This window comes from Acinonyx jubatus, chromosome C1 (genome assembly GCF_027475565.1).
Source record: "Acinonyx jubatus isolate Ajub_Pintada_27869175 chromosome C1, VMU_Ajub_asm_v1.0, whole genome shotgun sequence".
In the NCBI taxonomy this organism is placed as follows: Eukaryota; Metazoa; Chordata; class Mammalia; order Carnivora; family Felidae; genus Acinonyx; species Acinonyx jubatus.
In genome coordinates, this window is record NC_069381.1 from 122,548,939 (window position 1) to 122,563,314 (window position 14,376).

The 14,376-nt window shown below is 34.8% G+C and overlaps 1 protein-coding gene across 13 annotated transcripts in view; it reads right to left on the minus strand.

Annotated features, from left to right (window-relative positions):
- Window positions 1-14,376, minus strand: part of NCKAP5 (NCK associated protein 5) — a 963,823-nt gene that overhangs the window by 510,279 nt on the left and 439,168 nt on the right. For all 13 annotated transcript variants that reach the window (XM_027055919.2, XM_027055920.2, XM_053214923.1 and 10 more), the window contains one exon: window positions 9,579-9,642. In XM_027055919.2, coding sequence (XP_026911720.2) covers window positions 9,579-9,642 — 64 coding nt within the window. The remainder of the gene's footprint in view (window positions 1-9,578; window positions 9,643-14,376) is intronic.

Below are 14,376 nucleotides of genomic sequence, written 5' to 3' on the forward strand. Positions count from 1 at the left end.
TTTTAATCACAAAGAAAAATATATTTATAATATCTGCATGTAATGATGGATGTTAGCTGAACTTACTGTGGTCATCATTTTACAGTAAAGTTTAAGCCAAGTCACTATGCTGCATACCCCAAACTTATACAATGTTGTATGTCAATTATATCTCAATAGCTAGACATAAAAAAAAGAGATACAAGGAAATAACAAACCAACAAAAACAGTAATGGTAGTATGTCAATGGGACACAGGAGCCAACTAAAGTAACTGCTAATGGCCCAAGCTAGAACAATTTGAGCAAAAAAAGATTTTATACTGGTTGGTAATCTTAAATATAAACATCAATGCATTCATAATATAAAAAAAATGATAGAAAATAAATAGGAGGAAGAGACAAATATCTCAAGCAGAAGAATCCAAACTAATTTAGGTAGATACTCCACCCTCAAGGAGGTGGAACACAACTCTCCAACCCTTAATAATGGGCTATGCACAGTGACTTCCTTCCAGAGAGTACAGTATGGAAGGGCGTGGAGAGCACCTTTCCGGGAGGAACCTGACAAACACCACCTCAGTCAGGTGATCCAGGTATACTTCAACAGTCATAATTATATTGATAATATCCAAACCTCACATGAAATGATGAAAAAACACTTTAATTTGATATCTACATTTCAAAAATATAAACCCATCTAATCATGAAAAAAACATCAGACAAATCTCAATGAGATAAATCCCTAAAATTCACTAACCAATATTTGAAACTGCCAAGGTCATGAAAAGCAAGGAAAGTATGAGAATCTGTCACCACCAAGAATTTTAGGAGACATGCATAATGAGGTGACTCTGAATGAAATCCGTATTCTATATAAGATTCTGAAAAAGAAAAAGGGACATTCAGTAAAACTATGAAAATCTGAATAAAGCATAGACTTTAGTTAACAATAATGTATCCATATTCATTAATTGTGACAATTGTAACACAATAAGATAAGATGTTAATAAGTGGAGAAACTGTATGGGACATATGGGAACACTCTGTACTATCTGTGAAATTTTTTTGTAAATATTTAAATGTTGTAAAGTAAAAAAGAAAGTTTATTTTTAAATAGTGAGTTGGGATATGTCTTTCAGTTTCTTTTTTCAGCACCAATTTGTATAAAACAGCATTTCTTTCACTAAAGGTTTGGTTGAATTCTGTAAAATCATCAAAACCTCGCAGCTTTTTAGGGGACAGATTTTTAAAAACTTTTAACACAAAACAATTTTTAAACATTCATACAAGTAAGAAGAAAAGTACAAAAAATACTCAGCATCTATAGTTACCAAATATGGCCAATTTTGATTCCTCTAAATCACCTAATTCCTTTGTCCAGTATATTTGGAAGTAAACCTAGACATCAGAAACCTGGACAAACCTAGGAATTTTACTGGTAAATATTACTGCATGTATCTCTAGACAATAAGGACTCTTTTTTAAATATACAACCATAGTAGCCACAGTATACCTAAACATTAATAACTCTTCATCTCAAATACCCAATGTTCACATGATCCAAGTGACTTATCATTCTTATGCATAAATTGATAAGTTAGTAATTGCTGACAATTTTATGATATTTCTTCACTTTGTAATTCATTGGTTTTAATTTCATTATTTCTTTCTTCATTATTTAGGTTTTTTTAAATTCTTCATTACTATTTGACTGGATGATTAATTTTAAATCTATTTTTTGCCTATTTTGTGCATTTAATTTAAAGCTATACATTTCACTTTAAATTTTAATTTGATTGCATCTCAAAATTAGTGGTTCCATTGTCAGTGAGTTTAAATATTTTTAAGGTTCCTTATAATTTGTTTAAAAATGAGTTACTTAAAATATTATATTTTCATTTTCAGATTTACTCAAAAATTTCTGTCTATTAATGATTTCTAATACTACTGACTGAAAAGGGATCATGAAAACTAGGACACTGATGTATTTGTATAATAAGTATTTTATATTTTACATTTCATAAAAGCAAGGACTTCATTCTACTCTCTGCTGATACTATGTTGAATAAACAAATGAACAAAATAATATGTAGGGCCTATTTCCAAACTTCAGCACATTTACAGAAACATGTCCTGAAGTTTAGGACCTACCATTCTCAACTGTTCATAAATTAAAAGCCAAGTAGATAGAAATGATTTTTTAAGTTGGCTTTTATAAGGAAATTATAAATTTCTGCTCTTTCTCCAGGTATATATTGTGGATATATTTGAGCAAGTGATAAACACTGTGAATGATGTTTTGTCCCCAATGTTCCTCTTCTTTGGATGATACTTAGAAGTCAACATACTGACTGCTTTCTACATCAACCTATTTACACAATGAGACAAGTCCAAGCTTTTCAAACTGTTAAAAACACAATTTTTCAAAAATCAGTTGAACTTCCATATACTAATAGTGATCAGAAGGAGAAATTAACAACAACAAAAAAAAACATTTACAAGTGCACCAAAAAGAATAAAATACTTATGAATCAATTTAACCAAGTAGATAAAAGATTTATATGCTGAAAACTGTAAGACATTCATGAAAGAAACTAAAGGTGACACAAACAAATGAAAAGATAGTCTGTGCTCAATGACTGAAAGAATATTATTAAAATGTCCATGCTACCCAAGCAATCCATAGATTGAATACAATCCCTATTAAAATCCCAATGGTATTTCTCATAGAAATAGGAAATTTAAAGCTAAATAGACAATTTTAAGATTATGATGGAATCACAAATGACCCAGAATAGCCAAAGCAATCTTGAGAAAGAATAATTATATTACAAAGTTGTAATAATCAAAACAGTATGATATTGATATAAAAACAGACATAGAGATCAATGAAACAGAATAAAGAGTCCAGAAATAAATGCATGAATATTTGGTCAATTAATTTACAACAAAGGAGTAAAAAATATATATGAAAGTCTCTTCAATAAATGGTGCTGGAAAAACTGGACAGTCACATGCAAAAGAATGAAACTGGACCACTATCTTAGACCACACATAAAAATCAACTTCAAGTGGGGTAAATACTTGAATGAAATACCTGAAATCATAAGAATGCCAGAAGAAAGAATAGGGGTAAGCTCCATAACATTCTTGGCAATAATTTTTTGGATATGACACCAAAAGTAAAGGCAGCAAAGGCAAAAATAAAACAAACAGGATGATATCAAACTAAAAACCTCCTGCAAAGGAAACCACCTACAAAATGAAGAGGAAATACTTGCAAATTATATATCCATTAAAAGATTAATATCCAAAATATATACAGAACTCATAAAACTGAATAACAATCTAATTACAAAATAGGCAGAGAATCTGAATAGGTATTTTTCCAAAGAAGATATAAAGATAGCCAACAGGCACATTAAAAAGTGCTCCAATAATACCAATCATCCAGGAAATACAAATCAAACCACAATGAGATATAACCTTACAATAACACAATAATATTAGAATGACCATTGCACACAAGACCAAAAAAAAAAAAAAAAAAAAGTGTTGCCAAGGATGTGGAGAAAAGAAAACCCTTGTGCAATATTGGTAGTAGGAATATAAATTGGTGCAGCTACTATGGAAAACAGTATGGAGATTCCTCAAAAATTAAACAAAAGAAGTACCATATGATTCAGCAACTCCATTTCTGGGTATTTATCAAAGGAAATAAAATCAGTCTTGAAGGGCTATCCGTACTCCCATTTCACTGCAGCATTATTTACAACAGCCAAGACATAAAAACAACCTAAGTGTCCAACAACATGAATGGAGAAAGAACTCAGCCATAAAAATAAATTAATCTTGCTTCTGCATTTGCAACAATGTGGATGGACCTTGAGAGCATTATGTTAAGTGAAATAAGTCAGAGAAAGACAAATGCCATATGATCTTACTTATTTGTGAAATCTTAAACAAAAACAAATTATACATGCAGAGAACAGATTAGTGAATGCCAGAGGTGTGGGGGTTGGGGCATGAAGTGAATGAAGGTGGTAAAAAGGTACAAATTTCCAGTTACAAAATAAGTGGGTCCTGAGAACATAATATATAGCTTGATAACTATAGTTATAATACTGCTGTATTTTCAAATTTGAAAGTTACTGAGAATAAATCTTCTCATCAAAAAAAGTTCTCATCAAAAAAAAATTAAGTATGAGTAAAAGTTCTCATCAGAAACAAATTAAGTATGGTGATAGACGTTACCTAGACTTTTTTTTTTTAATGTGCATGGAGGGGCAGAGAGAGGAGAGAGAGAATCTTAAGCAGGTTTCACGCCCAGCACAGCACCCAATGTAGGGCTTGATCTTACCACCATGAGATCATTACCTGAGCCAAAAACAAGAGTTTGATGCTTAACCAACTGAGTCATCCAGGTGTCCACAGACTTACTGTGGTAATCATTTCACTATGTATACACCTATATCAAATCATGTGTTGTGCTCCTGAAGCTAATATAGTATGTTAATTGTATCCCCCAAAAAGGTAAAAGGAAACACTTAATTTGCCTTAGTCACATCCTAACCCCCTTCTTTGACTACTATTAGATAGAAAATCAGATGTATGACCTACTGGACTATTGCAAACAACAAACTTCTAATTATATCAAAACCAAATCCTGATCCCAAGAAAACTACTAACAAGAACTGATATTCTTAGAGACTATGGCTCCATGTCCATCCTGGCAGTGTCTGAGTATCTACATGCAGGATAAAATGGAATCTTAACAACAAAGTAAATGGACTTTCTTTGTGTCCTTAGTGCCTTGAGATGAGAAATCAAGAATTGATATTTTTCTTTTTCCCAAGTAGAAATTACTCAATGAGATGAAAAGGATCTATACAGAATCTAAGATTTGGCATAATTAGCCCAAGCATTTCAAAAATTGTGTTCAGTAGAATAATAGCATTCTTTGTAAATAATATCTCTGATACAAAACAAAGATAAAGAGTGGCAGAAATGATACCCTTCGAAAACTTTTTTTAACTTAAATTTAAGAAAACAGCAAATATACTTAAGCCATTGTTCATGTCATTTTTGAAATGGTCTCTCTGTGGTAATTTATTGTGCTATAAATATAAACAAAAACATTATTTTTAATGTAAATACATATTTTTTTAACTCAAACTCTTATTGTCATTCACAAATAAAATTGTCTTTGTAAATTTGGAGAAAAAAATATGATTAGAAGGAATCTGGCCTAAAAGTAATAAGTAAACTATCAATTTCTAGTAAATAAAACAATTTACAATAGTGTAAGAATCAACAATCGTTAATGAAAAAGTACAACCAGTCCAGGAGTTCATATAGATTTATAGGGGTATTTGGAATATGGTGAAGGTGACAGCAAAGGTTAGACTGTTTAATAAATGTTGTTGGGAAATTAATATCAATTTGGGAAAATATGTCTTTTCATCTCTGCCTCACACCAATTTAATTCCACAGAAGATGAAAAGATTTATGGCAAAAAATATATATACTTTCCAAAAGATAAGGATAATGAGTATCTGTACACTTTGGGGGTGAAATAGGTCTTTCTACATATAATAAAATTTAAGATGACATTAAAGTCTTAAGGACAGAATGGATTTTATGCGAACTGAGCCAGTGTTAGGGAGTAGACGCTGAAACAGAATCTCCTGGAATGAAGAAAAACAAGGTCTTAGAGCAGTCTGTGAAAAATAATGAAAAGTAAGTATAAAAACAATAGTGATAGTTATTCCATGAGAGAGTTAAGCGCAAAGGAAACAAGTATGAAATATCTAATTGCTGGAAGAAGGCTCACCCAGATAAATACTTGGGTTAACAGAACAAAAGAGCAGGCAGAATTGATAAAACCTGGTAACGTACATAGGTAACTACTGGCAAGCTCATGATCTTCTTACTTCCACAAATGTATCAACCAGCCATTACAAAGCAGTCTCTCTAGGGGCACCTTGGTGTGTCAGTGGGTTAAGTCTCCAACTTCAGTTCAGGTCATGATCTCACAGTCTGTGAGTTTGAACCCAGCATCGGGCTCTGTGCTCAGAGCCTGGAGCCTGCTTTGGATTCTGTCTCCTTCTGTTGGGCTTCCCCTCCTCTCTGTCTCTCTCTCTCTCTCTCTCTCTCTCAAAAATAAACATTAAAAAAAAAAAAAAGCAATCTCTCTACATACAGTGTGGTACTCTGGATTGAATCCTAGATCACAAAATGGAAATTATTGCAAAAACTGGTGAAATTCTAATAAAATCTGAAGTTTGGTTAATAGCAACATGCCAACAGCAATTTCTTAGTTTTGATAATTATGCCATGGTTCTGTAAGACACTAACATTATAACTCCAGATCAAGGGGATACAGATGTGAAACTTTCTTCTAAGTCCAAAATTATTCAAAAACAATAGGTGAGCTAAAATAATACAATAAGTTTCTCAAAAATGGTGCCTTGAGTACTATCTTAAAATTTCTAAGTAAAGAAATGTATTGCATAAAGTCAAATTTTTAAAAGGGCATGCTTTGCATTAAAGACTTTGATTATAAGAAGTTCATTGATGATTTAAAAGAAAGAGCTGACTCATTATTTTTTTTCAAAATACTTACTAAACTTTTCCATACCATTTTCCCTTTCATGTGGATAAAAATACAGAATACTGTAAATAGTAGTCTTTAAATAAAGTGATGTGGTTGTGATGAACTGCCTTCTGCTTTTGCTGTAGACATGACAAAGTTCTGGGCTTGTAACAGCAACAGTTAAATTTAGAGGATGAATAGAAGTGCCTGACTTTAGGAGCTGTCAGATACTGAAAGAATCAGGACTTCAGAAACAAATGAATCCTACGAGGAAAAAAGCTGAAGCATGTAATTAAGTAGAAAACCAGACTTAAGAGGAGAAAAACCTTGAGAAAAAGGGAAAAGAAACAAAATAAAGGACACTAATGAAAATCAGGGCTTATGGTGTCTCTAAGATTGCGATAAATCATAGAAGGTGGGGGGGGGGGGGGACAGTGATATGAATAGTAGTAAATCACATCATGTCACTGCATCACACAAAAACCTTCCAAAGGCTCCTATCACTCAGACCATCAGCCAGAGAACCCTGGGGACCCTGATGACTTACCATTCTGTCCCCAAACACACCTCTGACTTTATGTTCTACTATTCACTCTCTCCCTCACTCCTCTCCAGATAGTCTGTCTCCATGTTCTTCCTCGGGCACCCCAAGTCTTTGCACCTGTTCATCTCCCAACATAAAATGATCCTCCCCCAGATAGTACCATTATTCACTCCTTTGTGTCCTTCAAGTTTTGCTCAATTACTAACTTTTCAGTAGTAACTAACTTCACTACTATGAAACTTTATTTAAAATAGTGATTTCCTAGAACTCCCAATCTTTCCTACCCTCATCTTATTTTCTCATAGCTGCTTCCACCATCTATCACTCTAAAAACATTCAATGTCTGTCTCCACAAACCCTAGAATGTAAGCTCTCAGATTTTTGGCTGTTTTTTTTTCTTCCACTGATGTTTCCCCAGTGCCTAGAACAGTGCTGGGCACATAATAAGTGCTCAATAAATATGTGTTAAATCAGTCAACACATAAGTGTGATTTTTCTTTTTAAATTTTTTTTTTATTTTTAATGTTTATTTATTTTTAAGAGAGAGACAGAGAGACAGAGTGCGAGCCGGGGAAGGGCAGAGAGAGAGGGAGACACAGAATCTGAAGCAGGCTCCAGGCTCTGAGCTGTTAGCACAGAGCCTGACGTGGGGCTCAAACCCAAGAACTGTGAGATCATGACCTGAGCCGAAGTCAGGCACTTAACCGACTGAGCCACCCAGGCGCCCCAACTGTGATTTTTCATTACCGTAATTAAAATATGAGTAATAAAATACTAGAAACATCTCCAACGTTGTTTTCTGAGCAATGAGAGTAATTTTTTTGTCTCCCTGCATTTTCTGGGTATTTTCTACCCTGAACAATTACTTGCACAATATTTCAAAAGGGGCTTTTATCTTTTTAAAGACTAGTGAGTTATCTGCCGGAGATTATTTCAACTGACGTTCATTCACTGGCAATCAGAAAGATACATTCTTCAGAGGCATGTTCTTATGAGCTTAAATAACACTTAGCTATTACCAGGAAAAGCTCCTCATCATAAAAACTTTACATAAACAAATACTCAGTAACATGATCCACTAAGCTAATGGAACCATAAAATCCCAACCTCCTCATTTTGAAGATGAAAAAACAGAGAGCTAGAAAAGTTGTCACTTCTTCCCATTCAGTTAGGACACAGCTGATGACATGTACAACAGGAGCTAGCCTGAAACAAAAGACTGAAACACTGCAGAATGGCCTAGCCCATACACATTTCCCAATACAGTCCAGCCCCAAAGTCCAGACTGGACATTCTCAGTTTACTATTTGACTAAACCTTCACCTTCTCCAGTTTACTTCCTTTTCATTGTGCAAAGATGCTTGTGAGCAGTTGTTTCTTATCATTTGGACACTCAAGATTCTCTTTGCATTAAGATCGCCAGAAGAGCAAACAGTTGATCACTTAAGGATTTTAGCACAAAGGCCACTGCACCATTCCAGAATCCACTCAACATTCCGCCTCTTGCTCCAGACTTTTGCCTTCCCTGATAGAAGGGAGAGTCCAGCAGATTTTACAAATTTCTTATTCTTTTCGGTGGATGGATTGTCAATTAGCACTCAAAATCCAACAGACACAGACTGCAAGGTCTAAAAATGTACCACTTCTCTTTTTCATAAAAGATAATTCTTGTACTGAAAAACTGCACCTGTACCATTGTTTTGTCATAAGTGAGAAAAAAAAAATCTGCTGTTCTAGTTTTTGCTTAGAGGTAGCAACAGCAGGTAATCCACACATGTGCATACTCTGGGTCCCCAGACAGTCATCTCTGATGTTAGAGTGGCACACAGGCAGATACTGTGGCAAAGAGAGTCTATAAAATGAAGTTGCTATGGACCAAAACAACATATTGATTTTTTAGTACAATTCAAAACACAAGGAAACATCAGTTCTCTGAACAGCACACACTGGAAAAGACAGGGAGAAATATACCACTGTGGCGCACAGAAGGAAAAGGACAGATGATAGTCACATTAGCAAACATCCTAGTGTTCTTTTCGATTGTTTGTTTCTAAGTTCAAAGAACTGAGAGGCTTAAATTATGTCGAACTGTTCTTATCTGAAAACCCAAGATTGCTCATTTGCCAACACTGTGCTCACAGCTGGAAGCCTGGGTCTTCCGGAAATAAAGCCGTATAACCCTCTGAATGTTGGAACATCCTCTTCCATGTCCAAATACTTATTTCTTTTTCTCAGTTAATACAGTCTCCCTCCTTCCCCACCCCCACCCTCCCTCTGTCATTCTCTGTAAATGGCACAACTGTCCAAACTGCATTATGAACACATTATTTACCAATACATCATTAAGTCTGCTGCAAGCAAATATTTTTCTTAGATAGCCTTAATGCCACAAAATGCCTTTCAAGCCAGAAATCTCTGGCAGGGAGGTTCAGAATCAGGAGAAAGCAACCAGCACTTACCATGGCCCCCTCACTTCTTCTTTGGGCAACTTCTCGCTGCAGTCGGGCCACGGCCAACTTCTCCCTGGAGAAACAAAAGCACATGGTTAGTTGACTATTCTTCTCAGGGTAGAGGTACACTGGCATGGCTTTGAAACATTCTTTTGAGGTCTCCAGAGGAACTCCTTCCTTGGTTTAGCTCACTTCCTTAACTAAACTTTCTATAAATATTTGAAGTAGTTCATGCATTGTTTTCATTGAGTGTCATGACAGAGATTTTTTGTCTTGGATTTTATAAAAGCCAAATAAATGTTGAATGCTGCATAAAAGCTTCCCTTTAAGTTCATTAACATATGTAATTTGTAAATAAATTTTCCATGGCTAAAACATTTCAGTTGTCCTTTCTGTATCAACTTTGCTTGTATATAATTATTTTTATTTCTTTTGTTGCTTTAAGCAGATCGTGAATTTTATTGTTTTTATTTATTTAGTTTTTAAATTTTGCTTATTTTTGAGAGAGAGAGACAGAGAGACAGAGAGAGAGGGAGAAGGGCAGAGAAAGGGAGACAGAGAATCCAAAGCAGGCTCCAGGCTCTGATCTGTCAGCACAGAGCCCAACGCGGGGCTCAAACCCACGAACCGTGAGATCATGACCTGAGCTGAAGTCAGACATTTAACCGACTGAGCCACCCAGGCACCCCTGATTGTGAATTTTAAAAGGCAAACAGATATAAATCTGTATCATTCTTGAAATAATAATAGAAAATCCTTTACAGACTTGCTACATCAATGTACCATGCTGAGTCTTTTACCTGATCTTACATGAGTTTGACAACAATCTGATAATAGGCTTTATTATCCCAATTTATGTATTTGGAAACTGAGACTCAGACATGCTAAGTAACATACCAAGCTCCCAGCTGGTATGTAGCAGTATTAGGATCAAACTTCAGTTTAGTTTTGTTTTTTTTTTTTAATTTCACAAATCCTAAATAAAAACTTTGCTTATCATTGTTCAGAGCCTAGAAAATTTGTAAAATTTAAAAACCTTTTAGCATTCTTTATTTTACAGTGGGGTTTATCTAGTACCTGATTTCATTTACAAAAAAAATAAATACTCACTAAAATTTTAAGAATTCTTTGTAAGGAATTTTGGATAGCTTTTCAATTCTTAAAAAAAATAAAAAATAAATAAATAATAATAAATTTTTAAAAAACAGTATATAGACAAAGTAGGGACAAGTGAACATTCTAGTAATCTTCCAATCTTAATTTTAGCAAGGATTTTCCCTGAAATCCTTCTACTGCTATCAAGATGTGAAAACACTTGTGTGATATTTCATCCCTCAATCTTCCCCCTACACAGGATCACAGGACCGGCAATTTGCAAACAGCAAAAACAGCAAGGGAACAACTGGATGCCCAGCTGAGTGAGAGAACGACTCCTGTCCTAACCGCTTGGGTCTTTGAAGTGCCAACAAGGCATGTGCTTTACTCTGGTTACAGTTGAGTACATTTTTTAGTAGGGATAGTTCTATTTGAATTAGTGCCTACAGAGACAGGTTACAAGGAATAAAACTAGAATCAGGAGACTCCTGAGGGGACAAAGTTTTGGGAGCCTGGGGCAGGACCCATGCATAGGTCCTGTGAGAGAGGGCAACGAAATCAAGAAGACGAAGCCCAGAAGAGATTAAGTTATGCACCTCTCTTTGGGAGGCAAGCAAGGCAGAGATTATACATGTGTTCTCTGACCCAAGTCCTAATGATCAGATGAAAAGAACAAAGAACTGAAAAAGAAAAATATGACTGACTCCTGGTTTAATATGAAAAATAAACACATGGTAAATATAAAGACAAGGAAACTGGAGAAGAACATACCCTATACTCTAGGATTGAGCAATTCCACCCTGGGATATAAACCCAACAGAAATGCATATGTATGTTCAGTAAAAGACATGTACTAGCATGTTCATAAATGCATTATTTGTTATCACCTTAAGCTCAAAATGCATACCCCATTAACAACAGAATGGATAAACTACAACATAATTATATATGGGGATACCAGAAAGTACTGAGAAGGCTAACCACAATACCATATGGAATACCACAAGCATATGAAAGAAATAAACACAGAAAAGTATACAGTTTATGATTCCATTTATATAAAGTCCAAAGATAGGCCAATTAGGCCAGAAAAATAAAAGATGTGAATGTCAAAAAACGAAAAGGTAAAAAACCGTCTCTAGTCACAGATGACAGTTTTCTAAGTAGAAAATACTATAGAATTTTCAAAACAACCTAACAACTAGTAAGTGAATTTGGCAAAGTCACAGGATAAAAGTGAATACACAAAAATCAATTGTGTTTTTACATACTAGCATCAAACAAGTGGAACATTTACTTTAAAAATTTCATTTATGGGGCACCTGGGTGGCTCAATCAGTTGAGTATCCAACTCTTGATTTCAGCTCAGGTCATGATCTCACAGTTCATGAGACTGAGCCCCTAGTCAGGTTCTCTGCTGCAGTGCAGAGCCTGCTTGGGATTCTCTCCCTCTCTCTCTGTCTTTCCCCGGCTCATGCCATCTCTCAAAATAAATGAATAAATATTTTTAAAAACTATTTGTACTAGGGTCAAAACAAAATACTTAGGGAATAAATCTACTAAAGATTTGTCATACTACTACAGTGAAAACTATAAAAATAAACTCAGAACAATTAAAGGAGACCACACACACACACACACACACACACACACACACTCACACACTCTGCAGATCCAGATCTCTTGAAAGGGTCTTGGAAACACTCAGCATCCCAGGACCATGCATCAAGAGCTTAATCTAGAATATATAGAATTAGAAATGGAAGAACGGTTTGGAAAATTTCCTGGAAAATTTTCCAATCTTTATTCCTCATTGCTGAATCTTCAGCGAAAGATTTAATATATATAACAGCATGTTAATTTTCTACAAGAGCAGTTTAGCATAAAGAAGTCATTCTTAGAAACAGAGCAAGAGTCTAGCTTAGCACAATCATCCTACTAAATGACGAAAGAGCTCTCACACAGTTTAAAGGTTAGGAACATCACTGTTTTATTCTTAAAAGAATTTGCTTTTATAACACTATTAGGAATTGTCACACAGTATAGGTGCATGTCAAATCTTATAAAATTCCATTTGTAAGAAAAATTTAGTGGTTTAGCCATTACATAGTTTTTAAAAAGGAAAATATTAATACACCATGAATTTTATACTCTGCCCATATAGTATATTTTTAGTCATTTAATAAACAGTGAGTGAATCAATGTGAAAGGCTCATGTTTGAAGTAGCAGCATGTTAGCCATTCAATTCAATGAAACAGCAAAATATGTAGAACCTGGAAACATCAGCTTAGGCCTGACCTACCACCACGTGAATACAGATGCCCCGATTTCCAACAGGCATATGGAAATGCATGACGCAAACATGGAGAATCTCAATGTAGTCTGAGTCACAGAAAAGACCATCCCCATCCTGAGCCCTGCAAGCTAGTCCTCTTTACTTAAAAGTTGTAAAATTGGGTAAGTCTAGTTACTTGGGAGAGACCCTGATTCAAAGTCGTTAGGTAGTGAGTGAGCAGAATTCTCAGGAACAGCAAATACAACTGTCTCTTTAAGACCATACTCTGTAACTGGTTTAGATCATTGATTCAGGAAATGCAATACACATAATGTCATGGAGCATGAATCTCTAAGGCTTGCAAGTAACAGCTCAGGGTTTTCCATGATGTAGGTGGACAAGAACAGTGCCATCTAGGTCCCACTATAGCAAAGCACCCCCATTTTGACCTATTTAATGTAGTAAGTTTATGAACCCTATATCCTTTTAAAATAGTGTCAAGGCCACAAAACAAACAATGATTACTTTCTTGAGGTTCAGAACTTTCTATCTCCCAAATCTTTCATATCTTTGGTATTTCATGTATTGGCAGGGTTTTTGTTTTTAGTAGGGATTATATTTTATTTTCATATGAAGGAGTTTTCATTCTTTATAAAATTTAAGGAAGTGATAGAGTCATTGATGGGTGAAAGCATCTATGGTGAAATTCTCAGCATTTCTATATGTTCACATTTCCGGGCTCAAATTATCAACTTAGTCAAAGTATTAAAAATAAATGGGTCTGCCTTTTTACAGCCATCTCATTTGCCCTTGGGTTCAGCAGTCCCTTGGCAAACCATATCTTTAAACCCCCAAGGTCCCAATATATGTGTGAAACCAAATGGGACCAGCATCTTTTTCATGCAAATTCAGCGTTCTTAAAAACAGCTTTGTTTAAAAAATAAAGAAAGAATCCTTGACTTGCATGCTACCCAAGGCATATTAAACACAGTCACATACACATACACTCTTGCTCCTATTTGAGGACCTTAGCTCATCTGCTGGAAACAGACAACTGTGCTTTTGCAATGCATTGCTGTTTTGTTTTGTGTTTGTAGCAAAGCCAGTAGCTCATTATGAAGGGGGTATTGACTTTATGATTGCAAAACAAATGCCCAGGGATATTTTTATTGAGAGCTGTGGATTCTTCTTTACAGAATAGGGATAAAAGAAGGATATAAAGAATATACACACAATGAAACAAAAGAGACCACAAGCACTTCTCTTTCAGATAAATGCAAAGAGAATTTTTCTCTCCAAAAAAGATGAAACAGAACTATTTCACTTATTCCATTTTTTACCCAAAAGGTGAATTAGTACCAGGTTTCTGAAGTCTGTCAGTATAGCCCCAGATAATTTTAACTAAAGATAATAATGGCAACAGCAAAATTATTTAT